General features: G+C 31.5%; 2 protein-coding genes across 4 annotated transcripts in view; both read right to left on the bottom strand.

Moving 5' to 3' along the window:
* The window catches only part of LOC123303086 (IQ motif and SEC7 domain-containing protein 2), a 40,739-nt gene extending 32,199 nt beyond the window's left edge, over nt 1–8,540 (bottom strand). Inside the window, exon 1 of the mRNA XM_044886186.1 lies at nt 8,086–8,540. Coding sequence (XP_044742121.1) covers nt 8,086–8,378 — 293 coding nt within the window. The 5' untranslated portion in view covers nt 8,379–8,540. The remainder of the gene's footprint in view (nt 1–8,085) is intronic.
* A 2,889-nt stretch (nt 8,541–11,429) lies between these two features.
* The window catches only part of LOC123302577 (filamin-A), a 58,028-nt gene continuing 51,218 nt past the window's right edge, over nt 11,430–18,239 (bottom strand). For all 3 annotated transcript variants that reach the window (XM_044885554.1, XM_044885556.1, XM_044885557.1), the window contains 4 exons: nt 16,460–16,600; nt 13,218–15,212; nt 12,939–13,145; nt 11,430–12,432 (listed from right to left, as the gene is read on the bottom strand). In XM_044885554.1, coding sequence (XP_044741489.1) covers nt 12,248–12,432; nt 12,939–13,145; nt 13,218–15,212; nt 16,460–16,600 — 2,528 coding nt within the window. In that variant the 3' untranslated portion in view covers nt 11,430–12,247. The remainder of the gene's footprint in view (nt 12,433–12,938; nt 13,146–13,217; nt 15,213–16,459; nt 16,601–18,239) is intronic.

Below are 18,239 nucleotides of genomic sequence, written 5' to 3'. Positions count from 1 at the left end.
CCCATTCATTCTTGATATTAAGCACCTCAAGCTTTTGCGAATATTCGGATATGATTGACTCAAATATAAAATGATTATCTACTTTTTATTACAAAAAAAAGCTTGTCCCTTAGGATAAGTTAGGTTAGGTTATATTGGCTGTCCACGAAGGACACACTTAGGCTATAGAGAACCTTTGTGATACCATATATGTGTTTTACCACCTTTTCCGCTGATAATTTCATTTATCAGCTCCTCAATTTCAGAGGCTGAGTGCACCTCCTTCATGCATATACCATGCACTACACCAGCCCATCAAAACTATTAATTAAATTAATTTTGTTGTGACGTCGGGAATTAAACCCCCGGACGGAATTGGTTACGCCTTAACCAACTGAGCTAATAAGGCGACTAAAAAGTATCTTTTTTATGATTTTTTTTTTCAAATAATGATTCTTATCGATTTATGATGACTTTTTCAAATATTTTAGAAATATTGAGAGTGAAACGGGTCAGTTATAGTTATCACAAATACTTTTATCACTTTATAAGTTTAGTCAATGAGAGAATATATATTCAGAGCGTGCTCGATAAGAAATTCAAAAATTATTGCTAATTTGCTTGGAGTAAAATCAAAACATAGTATTAGTTAGCATATATTTTAAATATTTACCTACTGGTGTGTACTCTAAACTAGGATTGTGAGGTTCAGGCACATCCTGAATCACCCTAGTCTATCTACTGTGTTAGTACCACAGTACACAAGTATTTATTACATACATAGTCCATACTCCATACTCCATACTCCCTCTAACTCCCACATACAAACGGCCTTGATTTATCTATTTTCTGATAATAATAATAAATTTTTTATTTATTATTTTAAGAATATTGTTTTATTCTTAAAATATTGATTTTAATTACATTTTTTTAAGGTTATTCGATCATCTCATCCATAAAATATCAACTCAAATACTACAAACTTTTATACCATGTATATATGAAATATATCAAGGTATACTAAGTTTAGTCCTAAGACCAAAAATTAGTCCATTTCCGGTTGTCTGTCCGTCTGTGTGTCTGTAAGCACGATAATTCAAAAATGAAAAGAGATATCAAGCTGAAATTTTTATAGCGTGCTTATTACGTAAAAAGTGAGGTCTAGTTCGTAAATGAACAACATAGGTCAATTGGGTCTTGGGTCCGTAGAACCCATCTTGTAAACCGTTAGAGATAGAACAAAAGTTTAAATGTAAAAAATGTTCCTTATAAAAAATAAACAACTTTTGTTTAAAATATTTTTTTGTAAACATCACTGTTTACCCGTGAGGGTCCAAATTATGGGAATATCTAAGAGTGGCTATCTTTCCATACCTACATGGAAAAAAAACAAACGATTGCGTAATAAATCCTGTCTATACATGATATTTCAACAATTAATTCAATCAATTGTTTGCTTTCCCTTGTAAGACTTAAAAATTAATATTTTTCGTTTGAACCATTTTTTTCGATTGAACATATTTTTCAAGCATATGCCAACTTAAAAAGGAACTGTTTCAACAATTTCATAATGCTTTTTACCTAACGCCCACAACTCTAGTGTCCATTGAGGCATTAAATCAGGATTCTAATATCTACAAAAATCTCCCAAAATCCAAATCCCATAGGATTCGTGCGAGGTCTTTTTCACTCAACTTCCATATTAGTTAATAAAATTTACAAATATTTTTTTAACAACAATCCAAGGTCCTCAACAATTTACACGAAATTTAAAGAATTTAAGATAGTACAAGCGCCAAGGCGAGTTTAGACTTGCGGTTGAAATTATTTGTTCCTTATTTTCAGCTGGAAGCGATGGTAAAATCAGGACGCCTTAACCTTACCATTCATTGTCATCCAAACTAAGCTTGCATGCAAAATTTCAGCTCAATCGGAAAAGTGGATCAAATTTGACTTGCAAGATTTGATTTAAGACAGAAAACGGGACTAAATAAAAGCTTGTAAAAATCAAGCTTTTTATTTAAAATGGCATTGGTGCACTTTCTTAATAAGCTGAAGGTGAAGTTCAAAAAAAATAAAAATCGTAGCATTGCAGGTGGGTGGCCTTAAAGATTAAAAGACTTAATGACTCTGACATTTCCACAGTTAATTATTTTTGATATTTTAGATTTGTGCCTACAGTATTTTTTACAAATCTTACAATGATCAAATAAATTATTAATAAGCGAGGAGCCAGTTACAGTAAAACTATATAATAATAATAATAATAATGGAGTTTAACCTCCGTTAAAAAAGAGGCCACCCACATCATTATTTGTTAATCTTTATATATTTAATTACAAACATATTTTACAATTACATTTTTGATGTGGGTGGAGTCGGTTACTTCGTTCTTATCCAAGCGACGATAATGTGATCGATTTTGTACACCCATTAATTATAAATTGTTCACACTGCCGCTGCCTGGATTCGAACCCGCAACCTAAGCCTAAATGGACAAACAGACAAAGACAAACACTTTAGACCGCTCAGCCATTTAGGCTCTTACAGTAAAAATGCACTTGGATTTAGAAATTTCGCCAATGAATCAATACTATTTAACGATAGGTACAATATGTACCAAGTGTGCCAGAGTTTATCCTGGCAAAAATATATTTTATATTTTTAATCTTTTGCACTCTCATGGAAATTAATTTGTAAGAGATCATTTTATTGCAAATTTTAGCTATTTTCAGGAAAATATGGTGTAGCAGTTCTAATCGTGGTAGAAATGTCTGTCACACCGATTTTAATACATATAGCCAATAAAATTTTGAATTATCTCGATGTGACAGCTCAAAACTTGACCAAAATATCTGTCAAACCAGTAAAAAATAACAAAAATTCATGCAAAATCATTTCTGCCATGATAAATCCTTGCACACTCAGTCCATATTTTACCTTTCGTTAAATAAGATCGTGTAAGATCAGTTTTACTGTAACAAGCTCTAGGGCTATTACGTAATATTAAAAAAAAACAAACTACTTTCAAAATGACATACTTGTGACTGCTGTAAACTGTATTATAGGGCCGACCATAATAAATTTTACAATACATGGCAGCAAGAATGTAAACATTGGGTCCACACTTGGCAGAAGAGCACTAAAAACACACACACACAAACACACAACAACACTACCACACAAATCTCAAAAATTTTTGGGGACTTCAATGTTTTTTTTGTTCTTTTGAGGGCCGCAACGGTGCGTGTTTATCGCGGAGGAGGTCACTTGAAAACACTTGTTACAATATTAGCTCTGTGTTGAATACTAAAAAATTGTTGGTTGTTTATGAAACACAATTCTGTGATTATTTTTGTATTAAACTTTCATTTCTTACTGTTCGCCATTCTCATATTCAATAATACAGTGAGCTGAAGTATTAATCGCTCGCTAGTCGCTCGCTAGTCTCTACCTACACGGTGTACAATGTACAGCGTGCATGCTACAATGGTAAGTTGGTAAGTATTAGTGGTGTGACGAGTGTTCAATTTTGTACATTCGTGATTGCAAATGTTAGCTTCCAAATGAAGCGCTCGCAAATTGTTATATACCGCCATTATTGAGAATAGAATGCTACATTACTAGCAAATAACATTCAAATCTACTTTTATTGTTATACCATGTATATGAAATATATCAAGGTATACCAAGTTTAGTCCCAAGTTTGTAACGCTTTAAAATTTTGATGTTACCAACAAAATTTTGGTATAAGTGTTCATAGAATCACCAAATTAGTCCATTTCCGGTTGTCTGGCTGTCTGTCTGTCGTCTCAAAAACAAAAAGAGTGACGTCGAGTTCGTAAAAGAGCAATATAGGTCAATTGGGTCTTATCTTGTAAACCGTTAGAGATAGAACAAAAATTTAAATATTAAAAAAAATATTCCTTATAAAAAAATAAACAACTTTTGTTTAAAACATTTTTTCGTAAACATCACTGTTTACCTGTGAGATTGCAAACTAAGCGCAAATTGTATAGTTTGTATTATATGGGAATATCAGTTATGTATGTGTGACATTTATATTTGTGTTCGCATCGTTTTTTGTGAATGTGAATGTGAAAAAAATATACGAATATTCGTCGCATCACTAATAAATATATACGCGAGTGATAGAGATGGTAATTTTATGCAAAATAATTTATTAAAATATATAATTTTAATAAAATACTATTTTATAATAATTTGTATACCGTATAAGGAGGTAATATACTTCTAGTCTTGGAGGGGGTCTTGGAAGCGAAGATGAACAATCGAATATTTTCAGATAAACCCACAAATTAGGTATCAAATAAAAGGGCATAACGAGTATATTACAGCACAGCGAAGCGTGACAGGATACAGCTAGTGTTAAATAATTTTTCAATATTTATAAATATTTATAAAATTATAAACTTAAAGTAAATATTTAAGGCTGTTATTTGATTTTCTCTGTGTTAAACAATAAAATTTTCCATGTAATTAAATTATGAAAACATATAATCGATGATTTTTATTCGACGATGGAAAAATATGTGGATGTTTACACATTATGTTAAAATTTTGAAACATGATTTTATTTATCTTATCAAAATCGCGGTTAATCGTTTTTATTAATTTCATAAATAAATATTGTTAAATTTACAAAATTTTGTACTAATATAAACATTTTACTGATAAATTCAAAAATTTGTTGTCAACGAATATTTGATATGGAATATTTAGAATGCTGTATCACAAAAATTACCATGGCTCCCACTCACGAAAAGCTTGCGAGGATTCCGTACCAAGAAGGTCTTAACAGATTTGGAGATAATCTGAAAAACCAACAATTAAAGGCATGGACCAGCTACGAGGGAGGGCGAATCGCCAAAAGTCTGTAGGTGAAGGAAACTCGCTCGGTAACAGAGCCGAGGAGATCTTGAAACTAAACAGAGCTGATATTTGAGTCATCGTAGAGTTACTCACAGGGCATGATAACCTGAACAAGTTACAACATCAGATTGGAAAAAGACAATCTCCCGCGTGCGATGCGGAGAAAATTCAGAAGAAACATCGATCCACTTTCTCTGTTACTGCCCGGCGCTCATACAGCAGCGAAGGAAATGGTTTGGTCCGGCCATAGTCGAACCAGAAGAAATTAGGAAACTCAGCGCTAGGCAAATCCTAGGTTTCAGTCCCCCAGTTGGTTATAATAGCCACTGAAAAGAGTAGTGGGGATAGAGTACAAGGGTCTATTTGGCTAGGTGATCTGAACCATTGCTTCGAGGCTCGATGCTCGAGCATGGCCCGCTAACCTCCATACTCATACTCATACTCATTGAATTAAAATTCAAATATCCACTTCATTTTACGATTACAATAATGGTTTTTGTGATATGGACAAAAAATCGTCTTATTATAGCTTCATCCCGAAAACCATGATTTCAATCATCAAATAAACCCGATTTTTGTCTTTTATGGACCTTTATTATCATAAATAACCCAAAGACGCATAAATTTTGATTTTGAAATATCATCTGAGGGTATTTCCTGTACATAACATCCATATACAAACCTTGGCTTGAATATAGATGTTATGGAAGGTTGATAACCGTGACACTAAAGGACCCCCCTTACATAAATTTTTTCTAAACATAATAATTGCTGTTAAATTGAATTGGTATTGTCAATTTTTAACAAATAAAAAAAAAAACTTTCTCATCAAACGTTGGTTTGTAATCATTATGAAACGTTCTAGTTTTTTAATTCAAACAATTCAATTCAAAAATGAAAACCGTTCAAAATTGTTTTTTGAATTAAATTTAATTCATAAAATTAAATATAAAAATTTTCGACATTTAAACTTGGTATAACACAGTTTATACATATAGCGATAGAAATCGGAGAGAGATATGGAGTGTGAGAGATAATCTTTCGAGGAAATGCATCTAGAAACCTACACAATAACACAATAATATGGTTTTGATCTAAATATAAGAGCAAATTCTAGGAAGCATATACAATTTTCAATATTACAAAATTAATAATTGTGAATTCAATATCAAATATGTGTAATATTGAAATTATTTGAGAGCTAATTTCTGGAACTTTGTCCAGGGTTCATTATTATTATCCAGGGACTTGCAATCAGATTTCTCGAATACAAATAAAAAGTTTTTTTGGTTCAAAATTTCTTATTACATTTTTTTATTCTTTTTGAATTCTTATTTAAACAAATTTTAAATAAAAAGTACTTTTTAAGGGACAATCTTTTATTGTACTAAAAAGTAGAAAATAATTTATATTAGTAGAATATATTTTTAAAAGCTTGAGGCGCTTAATTTAATAAAATATCAAAACTGAATTGGAACGTATCGTCTACTCCACATGCCTAATTATTTTTCGATTCATTCTTGATATTAAGCACCTCAAGCTTTTACAAATAGTCGAGTATGAGTGACTCATTGATCAAATTATTATTTTCTACTTTTTAATACAATAAAAGCTTGTCTCTGTGGAAGCTGGATCATGAAATATGCTGGAAACCGGAAAGTGGATCAAATTTGACTACATAGAGACAAGATTTGATTACAGAGAGGTCAAACTAAATAAAAGTTTGAAAAAATAGAGAAGTTTAAAAAACAGATACATTTATGACGGACTTCTATTTGTTCTACTTCTGAAAATTTCGAAAATTTTTCGAAGTACTTTCTAGAAAACTTTTTTTTCCGAAATCTTCCACAAGACTCACTAGAAGTCGCTACCAACACATTTTCAACTTTCTGTCTATTATAGAATTCGAGAAAATGGACATCAAAATTCTACTCTAATTTGCTCCCTCACGGGAAAACAATGATATGAACGAAATAATGTTTCAAACAAAAGTTGTTTATTTTTTTACAAGGAGCATTTTTTATATTTAAACTTTTGTTCTATCTCTAACGGTTTACAAGATAAGACCCAATTGACCTATGTTGTTCATTTACGAACTTTACCTCAGCTTGATATCTCATTTCGTTTTTGAGTTATCGTAATGATAGACAGACAACCGGAAATAGACTACTTAGGTGATTTTATGAAAACTTATACCAAAGTTTTGTTTATAGCATCAAAATTTCTAAGCGTTACAAACTTGGGACTAAAATGAGTATACCTTGATAAATAAGGTATCAAAATATTCCTGATTCAAGAAAAAATTTCTTGTGACAGTGAATCCTTTTTTTTCGGGTACTTCTAGAATGGAATGTTCCAAAAATTACAGTAACTTGACCCAAAAATGTACTAATTTACGGGTCAACGCAACAAAATCTCAGAAACTGTGTCGTTCAATCGCAAAATTGACCCAGAAAAGTCCAGGTACAGTGAACCAAAAAAAAAATCAACCAAAATGTAACAAATTCTTGGATCCAACAAATTTTTGGATCCACGATTGTTAAAAAGAATGAAGAATGAAATAGAGAGTTACGGAACCCTCAGAGAATAGAGGGCGTATAATAATAAAAAAAAAATGATTTTAGATTTTAGAACAATGAACTTAGAAAATTTCATACACAAGTTGAATAAACCGTGAACCGAGTATTCGAGTACTCGTAACTCGACAAGCGAGACATTTTAAGTGTAAACAATATAAAGAGATCTGTCAAATGAATAACGATTTTCTATTGAAAACAAGCCATGACTCACTTTTTAAAACATAAATCATAAAACATCACATATATTACTTCCATAAAAACAACTTCAATAATAAAAAAAGTCATCGAAAGATGAAACCATCGCAAAAATTGTCAAATTAAAAACAAGACCTCCCACGTCCTTTAAATTTAGCATTACAAGTTACGACTTACGAACCACGACCTCGTCGTTTACATATCATTTCCTGGAAAGTCAACTTTTGCAAAAATGGAGTAGGAGGGTAAAAAAAAAGCTTAATAAGGATTCGCAACACATCCGTGTATCTTGACACATCTGTTATTTGGGAAGGGGGGTAAAATTTGCGAAGAAAATAAAGATTCTGAAATAGTTAACGTTCCAGATGACGTGATGTCCATCTGTTGTTTATTTAGGGTAGTTTTTTTTTTTAAATTTATTTAAATGTAGGGTACATACCTTTCATCCTGAATCCGTTTCAATTCTGCCATTTCAAGTTCAAAACGTAAATTACTCACTTCACATAACAGTAAATCACGTTCGCTAATTAAACCATCGACTTCTTTTTTTAATTTACATATCTGTTGAAATTGTTCTTTAATAAGCTCATCTTTTTGGGCGGCAGTTACATATTTATGCATGTCAGGGGGTCCACAATTTGTTAACAATTTATTATTATTCGTTAAAATACCATTACCGGTAATTATTGGGGAACCACTAACACCTACACGATTTCCAGATTCCGTAGACATTTTACTTGAAAAACTTTTTTTTTAAACGATTAATACAAAAATTTTTTTAAAAATTCATTGTTTGGAATATTAAAAAAAACGTTTGACTTGTTTTGAGTTGTTTGATCATTTTCTTTTCATGGAAAAACAAAACTGATCACTTGAAATTTATAAAACACTGTTTTGGAAAATTAATTATATTTTGTTAAAACTGAATATTTGAAAAAAATAACAACAAACACAGATTGGCACCTCCTTTAACGCCATTTTTAGGGCCTCCTACTAAGTTTTATACTAAAATATAATCATACAAATACAATATCATGTACTTCTGTTTCTGTGTGTAGTTGTAACGAACCCCTATTTTATGGAGAACTATTATAAAAACGGCGAACGCAAACTCACAACAAGAGTCCGACCGACTCACCGACCGACAAATACAATAGAATACATAGAAAACAGAAAACAGAACAGACTCACACAACAGTCATAGAGAACAGTGTACAGTGTTGGTTTTAAACATGACGACAGACAGACACCACAACGAATATACACGAACGGTAATTCATTGACATAAAATATACTCCGTTCGAATTAGATTCATTTTGCTGATTTTCAGAAATCAACAAAAACAATTAAATTTCGATTTTTGCCCCCTAGATCAGTTTTTTGTATTTGATAAAAATGTATTTCGACTACCAACTAGTCATCATCAGTATGAATTAACTAATCGTAATTATTCTTATTGTATATGTTATTCGTTGCTAATTTGGTGCCGTTCAGTCTGTCACCAAATTAGTAACGAGTAACATAAGAATAATTACGATTAGCTAATTCATACTGATGATGACTACTTTTACAATTTGTTTGAAAACTATACATTTTAAGGAACTCTGGTTCAAAGTAAAAGAACATAAAATTTCCTATCGATCTATATTTTTTGATTTTTCCAATTTTCCACGCAAACAAAAGACACAAATCTTTCTTTTAGGGACTTCTAATTTGGAGTCAATTGTAAAAAACTGCGAAACTTTTATAATTTTCCAAAACCACCCTTTGCTTTGACTGTAAGTATATAAAATTTGCTTGATATGTGTGGCATGATTACTTCGTAAATTTACGTCTATTTTGAGTGGAGTACATAGTCAAAATCATACATCATTCATTTGGTCTACTTTGGGTATCTTTGTCTGTTCTTATTGGGATGTAATCTTGTCGTTCTCCAACTATATACCATCTCGCTTCCTTTTTTTAATTCTTTGTCGTTTATCACCATTATAATATACATTTTATTACCATTCTACCGTCCTATGTTTATTTGTTTCCAGTCTGTTTTTTTATGCACTGAATAGATGGCACTTTAGTGGTTCGTGTCTGTGCTTAATTATTTAGGATGCAATGTATTGATTTTTGTGTTGCATTTTATGTGAAGGGATATCTCAAAAAAGTATCCAATCTCATCCAGAGCTTTTTATGACGTACATCCTCAGGATGTCTATACTTTTCTTGCATCCATTAATCTTTTATTTTCCTTACTCAGAAATTTTTATTTTAACAAATTGATGTTATTTTCTATTTTTCCTGAGTTCACCTTTTTTATTCAAATATTCTCAGATTTTTCTCGTATTTATTTTTGCGTTTTGTTTTACGAAGTGGTAAAATACAGGACTTGAATAAGTGGACAATTTTTTCCTATAATACTGAAAAATCAATTTGAAAAATTTTCTAATTTTTCCATGATTTTTTCCCACCACCTTAAACTTGTCAAAAACTTTGGAATTTATTTCGAAATTCAATCGGGGAAGATTTTTTTTTAGTTTAAATCAATCGAAAATATTTATATGCACAATTTTGAAAAATTCGTGATATGAATTCTTTTAATGTAAATGATGCCATCTAGTTAAAATTTTATTAACTGATAGTTTGCGTAATCTGTACAGTCAAGGTTCGTACAAAGTCTTATTAGTTTCAGGATTTTTCGAATAAAATTTCAGCCAAATAAAAGCAAATTGAGTTTAACTTATTATCCCAACAAACCAAAATTTATTAAAATCAGAGACAACACTTGAAAATGAAATGAGACCCAATAAAAAATCAAATGGTCCTGTTTGAGTTCAATCAACCTGGAAGAATGATCTTTATCCTAACCGGGAGTTATTACTTAAAAAGAGCTTTTCGTAACCACTCTGAATTGGAAATTTACTAGATATTCTGAAAATGATCTTGGCAACCCTCTATGTGAGCCATTGTGTTTGCATGTGGTGATTCTTGAGTTATTGGCGGATTTTACGTTTAACCTTTCACCTTAAATGATTCTCAAAAAACATTGCCGATCCCGTATAATCTGAAATCAAATTCAGCGACCAAAAATACCTACTATTGGGCTGATTGTTACTAGCTTATTTCCCTAACCAAATAGATCTGTGAGCGTCGGAAAAATGGAAAAGGTAAAGAAAATGATAGAAAAACGAAATGAAAATATTATAATATATTATATATATATAGAGCATTTTATTTTGATTTGAGTGTAATTTTTATGATACAAAAGTATTCTTATACAAATTGAATGAGAAATTGTTATTATATAATATTTTTTTACATAATGCTATTTTTTGTTGTTTTTTTTATTACACATACTTTTAAAGTTCATCATTCGAGGTTACAAGTTACAACGAAACAATTACATGTTGTTTTTTCTTTTTTTTTGAATGCGTCACGCGACATACATTCAATGTAACACTAACTTAATATACATTAAAGAAAATTTTGTGTTTTTTTATTTATATATATATACATTTGAAAAGTTTCCAAATTGATTTAGTTTTCCATTTTGTTTTTTTGTTGGTTTTTGGTTTGGGATCATCTATATGTGATATGATAATTTTACCTTAATTGGAATGTTTTTGGGAACGACTACAAAGAAAATCCACGACTATTACTGCCATCTATGAATTGTATATATTAAATTATGTTACATTTTACGCGCGCATTTTTAAAAAATTAAATTTTACTTGTTTAACATACTACAGGCAAAATTAATTTGGCCGATAATGTGTTAAAAAGCAATATGACAAAAAAAAAACAATCGACGGGGGAGGGGGGGGGTATAAAGAGGGGCAAGAAATTGAGCATAAAAGTGCAATTAAAAAATTTTTATAAGTGAGACATAAAGTCTAAATAATTATGGCAACAAAAAAAATTAAGCTGAATTGGCACATTTTAATATCACAAAAAAAAAAAATATTTTCTTGAATAAAGCATCGTTTACAATTGTATCTCATAAAACGCTTCCTTTCATTTGATACAAATTAAACAATTTTTAAATTAGGCAAAGAAAAAAATTATTTTTTTTATATCAATTTCTTCATGCAAAAATAATGTATTCTGTTTTTTTAAATTTTTTTTTATTATTTTTAAATAACGGCCTATAATTGATGTAATGTCGCGCGACATTGTGTTACATCAATTGTAAGCCGGAATAAAATCACATTAACTTGTAAATAATCATTTTGACAGGATGTTCATGTGACATATTGAGATTGTGTTCAAAATTAGGCGGTTTTTTTTCAGAAGGCCTAGAAAATTTTGTAGAATGTGAATCCTAGAGTCCTAGAAAAATGAAGATTTACAATGAACTGTGACGTAAGAGTTCTTAAACCACTAATAACATTAAATATATTTAAAAAATAAACAAAATAGAATTTTATTCAAAACAAATGGTTAAAAAATAATAATAAATTGTGGGCTTGGTTTTTTTATTTTTCAAAAAATAATAAAAATTGCGAATAATGGAGGGCGCAAACAAATAAAATTTTTATGTGTATTTGTGTGTGTGTGTTGTGTGTAAAATGGTCAGTGCGGTATTGATTAAATCTTAAAATTAAAGAAGTTTAAACGTCGACCTTGTAGGGAGAACCTGGGATATGTTCATCACCCCATTTTACAATTAAAATATATTCGCCTCGTTCTCGTACCAGGTAACTAACATTAAATTGGTTTCGGCCCGTGTGCTTCACAAATACTTCATCGCATGGTCCTTTTGGTCCATGAATACCCACAAAAAGAATGTTTGTACCTAAAAAACAACACAAAAAATGTGATTAGTACTCGTTTTGGAATAAATCGGTGCAACTAATCACAATACTCAATTCACAATAGGGCATAATACTATGAGCAGGGTGCCTGACCTTTCTTGAATGCAATCCGTCACCTAGGCTCAAAGTTTCTTCGACGAAAGTTCTCCCAAGACAATTATGAGACTCATAATAATTGATAAATGGTAAGTAGCCACCTGGTGGTTTAAATTAGAACAACTGAAAAAGCATTCCACTTCTTGTTTTAATTAGTACGGATTTTTATCGCCAGTTGGCGGGATTTATCCGTTTTGAATTGGCTTTTAAAAATGGTAAGTATAAGTATTGCCATCTTGTAATCTAAATTGCAACTACTAAAATCGAAGCCACTTCTTCTTTCAAAGTGTGTTCCCCCTCAAAAAACTTCTCTAACAGTAATAATCTGTTTTAATGCTATTAACTTGTGAATTGAGTTCAGGGAAGATTGAGAAAATGAGAAGAAATTTACCAGCATCGCCCGCTGATACCGTGAATTGATTTTGTTTTCCAAGATATGCTTTCTTCAAGCCAAGTCCTTTCGATGATACTTTGCTAGCATCAGATTTAAAGTGAGGCAAAACTGGACCAGCTTTTACTCCAGATTTGGATACTTTTTGAACGGTTTCTACAACAACCGAAGATGTTTCTTGTGAACCGGATTCTGCTAGATTTTCACCTAAAAAAAATAAAAATTTTTTTTTAGAAGAATTCATTCAAAGTTACGTTTAGTCAGAATTTTTTAATTTACCTGTACAATTGACTTTAATTGGTGATCCCACAATGTGATTGTTGTTATATTTGATGCTAATGTAATAATCACCCGGTACCAAAGGTGTATAACGTACTTTGTAACCTTCTTCTACTTCTGTACAATCCATGGCTACTCTTGATGGTCCATCAACTGTTACTGCTAAAGTACCTGCACCGGCATTGCAGGTGTCAATGATGAAATCAGTTTTGACTCCGGTTTTGATGTCTTTAAGACCAGGTCCATGAGTATGGACTGCAGCTGGATCTGCTGAATCCTTACCAACCTTAATACCAAATGGAGATCCTGGGATGTGAACTCCATTGAATTTAACATGGATTTTATGGATACCATTTTCACGTGGCATGAAACGAATTGAATATTGGTCTGCATCAATTTTTTGAATGAAACAATCATCTTCGTTACCAGATGGAGCAACGATCTTTCCATCAAGATCACCTTTAGCGCCGTTTGCTCGCACAATAAATTGAGATGGTTTATCTGCTTGAATATAACCTTCAGGGAATTGTGCAATTTCTAAGAGATGAGCATCTCCAAGAGCTGGTGAAATGTACACTTTGAATGGTGAATCTGGGATATGTTCATCGTTGAATTTGATTCCTACACGATATTCTCCAGGTTCAGAGACCACGTATGAAACGTCACAAGAACCATCTCTACGATCAGAGAACTTGATGTCAGCTTTGCTGGGACCTTCAACGGAAATAGCTAAAGCTCCACAACCAGCTTCACGTGTCCAAATGTTAAATTCGTTCGGTTCTCCTTGTTCACCACGTTCAAGACCAGCGCCACCGGCTTTCACCAAATGAGCACCGTTATCTCTTAATGGACCGACAGTGAATTGGAAAGGTGATCCAGGAATATGCATGTCCTTGTATTTAACGGAAACGGTGTGTACACCAAGTTCTTTTGGTACGAAATGAACGGCATATAAACCATCTTCAACTTCCTTGATTTCAGCGTCTTCAGTTACACCGCCCGGGGATGTTACAGTGGCAGTTAAATCAAATGATGTAATTCCTGGCATTTTGAAGGTTAATTTACATTGGCTTCCAACCTCAGTAACGGGAACAGCTTCACGTTGTCTTTGAATCTTTTCTCTTTGTCTATTAGAGCCTTCACCAGTTACCTTGACTGTAAACGGTGAACCTTCGACATGATGGTCAGCGAATTTCAAGTTTACGATGTAATAACCAGGCTCAGTTGGTTTGTAGGAGATGTTAAGCGTACCATCTTCTTTATCAGCGCATTGGATATCAGCTTTGCTTGGACCCTCGATAGATAATGATAAACCTCCGTATCCGGCGTTACGGGTGTCAACAAGGAAGGTATTATCTTGATGTGTTTTGCCTTCTTTGAGTGCACTACCAGTGACAATAACTTTTTTGGCGTCACCGACTTCGCGTTCACACACTTTGATTTTGAATGGTGAATTTGGAATGTGAGCCCCCATGCGTTTCACCGACACAACATGTTCACCAATTTCACGAGGTGTGAACGAGATACCAATGTTACCAGTTGGTAAACGTTTCAAGAAACATGGTTCTTCCAGACCACTTGGTGCTTGAATTGAAGCGTTCAATGAACGAATATCATTATCAGTGATTTTGCCAGGTAAACTGACTTCACTACAAGACCCAACAGATATTTGATTACGTTTACGACCTTCACCAGTGATTTTAGCGGTGAATGGTGATCCTTTGATGTGTTTGTCACCAAAACGAACGGTGATACGGTATTCACCTGGTGCTGTTGGAAGATATGACACAGATACGGTGCCATCTTTATTGTCGTGACAACTGATTTCAGCTTTGCTTGGACCTTCAACGGCCATTGATAAACCACCGGCACCAGCTCCTTTGGTTGAGATGGTGAAGTTTGATGGTTCACCACTTACACCATGAGTTAAACCTGGTCCGTAAGCTGTTACATATCCTGAACTTATGGAATCCACATGGAATTTAAATGGAGAACCTACAGAGAGTCGCAAAAAACAAGAAATTTAACACCATTTCAAATGTTTTCATAAAAAAATTATTCAAATTTTATTTTAAGAATTTTTTTGAATTTTCATTAAATGAATTAAAAATTGCGAAATTTTATCTGTGACTTTGATAAAAATTGTTTTTTTCAGGATGATTAATTTAAAAAATATATTTATTATAATAATTGCCAAAATTATTACAGTTATAATATTAATACAGAGTGTTCCTTAAAAGTAGTGCAAAGAATTAAAATAATGGTAGAAATTATCAAAATAATATGTACATCATGTTGGCGAATTTGCAAATCTTTTATTTTTAAAATGAAGCTGGCAAAACTGAAATAGAAATTTTGTATGTACGAAAATTTTCTCTAATTTCTGTTCCAGCTAATTTTTCCGGGGTGATTCTTAATGGAAATGATTAAAGGAAAACTAAGATGGGACAGAACAGTTTTTACTCTTTTCTCCTAATTTCGTCAAAATATGCAAAAATACATCGATTTCTGCAGGAACTTCAAAATTTTAAGCGGAAATCGAAATTCATTTACATTGATTGTATTCACGAAAACGCGGGGAAGGGAGCACAGTTTCTAGTTCAGACAAATTTTTTCTTATCTTTTGAAGAATTCTGTCAAATCTGAACGTTATTTACACTTTTATTCTTAACGATTAAAATTATACCAAGCCAATCTTTTACTGTTTAATTTTTGCACTATTTTTCTCAAACACTTGGTACATTAAAATTAATAGTAGTTTTTATAACGACATAATATAGAGGCTACAAAACATTAAATTTCACTTAGCAACCAGAAAAATGTAGTTACCTAAACGAGTTAATTGTTTAAATATACTATAAAATGAGTTAGACCTTATATCTTTCATTGTTTAAAGGATAGATTTTTTTGAGTATACAATTACATTTTGATGTGGGTGGAGTCGGTTACTTCGTTCTTATCCAAGCGACGACAATGTGATCGATTCTGCACTCTCAATAATTATAAATTATTCACACTGCCGCTGTTTGGATTCGAACCCGCAACCTAAGTCTAAATGGACAATCAGTCAAAGGCAAACGCCTTAGACCGCTCGACCATTTAGGCTCATACTAGGCAAAGAAAAAGGGAACTAAAGTCCTTTAAACGTGTTTCATCCCTATTTAAAAAAAAAAACAATAAATTTTCTTCGGGCATGTATAATTTTGGAGCTATAAATTTCGTTAGGAAAATTATGGACTTACCTTGGACATGTTCTCCGTTGTATTTAACATACAATTCGTGTAAGCCTTCCTCGCGGGGATCATATTTGATGCTAACGGTTCCATCACGATTGTCTTCAATCACTGGCTTATCGATTTGTCCGGTTGGCATTTTTACGTCAGCTGTAACAAAATACGATCAAAATGAATATCATCAAATTTTTTTTGTTTTGCAAAATTTTTCACTTTTCTCTTACAATAAAAATTATTTTTAAATTTATTGGAAAAATTTCAACATCGTTGTTTTAAAAACAAATTTAATAAAATTACTTCTAAAAATTTTCACTCAAAAATAAATAAGTAAATTTTTGAGTAATCGTTGAGTGACTTAAGTAAAGTTATGTAATGTGAATCCAAGTGATTTAAATTAAATATGAAAATGTCCTCGAAGTCAACTTCATTTCAGCTGTTCGACATATTTTTTTCTTTTTTTTTAAATAAATTACTGAAATGATATTTTTGAGTTCCTATTTATAAATTTTCTGAAGATTTTATGAAATACTTTTAGTGTTTATAAATAGCTCAAACATATATTGAAGCAAACCTAATGTAATATTATTTTCTGGAGGGGAGAATGAATATTTTTCGCAATCAAGATTTTAAATAAATAAAAAAAAAAAACAAATTCTTTTTATTCCAAAAAATTTAATCGCGAAATTTTCGAATTAATAAATTTTCTATGATTAACTATCTTTTAAGTAATTAGTTAATTATTACGAAATATTTGTGCAATTAAAATTTCATTCATTGTATTCTACAGTAGCGTATTTTAATTATTTGGATGAGAATTTCTTTAAGAGATAAAAAAAATCACAAACTATCGAATTGTGGATGATGTTTAAACATCGAAATGTCAAAGAAAGCGTGCGTTTTTAGAACCATGCGCTTAAAAGTCGTGATTCTCCGATAAAAAAGAAAATTTAATCGAGGACGCCCCCTCGATATATTATCTGCGTCTAAATCACATTTTGTAAATCAAAGCGTGAACGAAATTTCTAATGCATATATGATTAATTTTTCAGGTTTTAAATAATTCAGAAATGATTTTTAAGCGTGATTTAAATCACAAATTCAAAGATTAGCTTGCCTTTTTAGGTGTCTATACATGAAAGCTTTTGAAAGTTTTAAGTAATTCACAAATTCTAAGACTTGCTGAAAGCTTTTGAAAGTTTTAAGTAATTCACAAATTCTAAGACTTGCTGAAAGCTTTTGAAAATTTTAAGGAATTCACAAATTCTATGACTTACTGAAATCTTTTAAAAGTTTTAAGGAATTCACAAATTCTAAGACTTGCTGAAAGCTTTTGAAAGTTTGAAGGAATTCACAAATTCTAAGACTTGCTGAAAGCTTTTGAAAGTTTTAAGTAATTCACAAATTCTAAGACTTGCTGAAAGCTTTTGAAAGTTTTAAGGAATTCACAAATTCTAAGACTTGCTGAAAGCTTTTGAAAGTTTTAAGTAATTCACAAATTCTAAGACTTGCTTGTGTTGAAAATTTTGAAAGTTTTAAATAATTCAGAAATGATTTTTAAGCGTGGTTTTATTCAAATTGGACAATACAAAATTTAAAGGCCTTCGTTTTAAAATTTACCGCAAAAGAATTTTTAATTACTGTACCTAAATTTTAAATCTTGACTCATTAACGCATTAACGATAAATATTACAGTTTTTCCTATTATTTGAAATATATTTTGAGATTTACACATTCTCAAATGTTATCAAATCACATTCTAAGCGAAATGGAAATTGTTTTAAATATCCGA

This window comes from Chrysoperla carnea, chromosome X, assembly GCF_905475395.1.
Source record: "Chrysoperla carnea chromosome X, inChrCarn1.1, whole genome shotgun sequence".
NCBI classification, from domain to species: domain Eukaryota; kingdom Metazoa; phylum Arthropoda; class Insecta; order Neuroptera; family Chrysopidae; genus Chrysoperla; species Chrysoperla carnea.
This window is presented reverse-complemented; position numbering and strand designations above follow the sequence as displayed.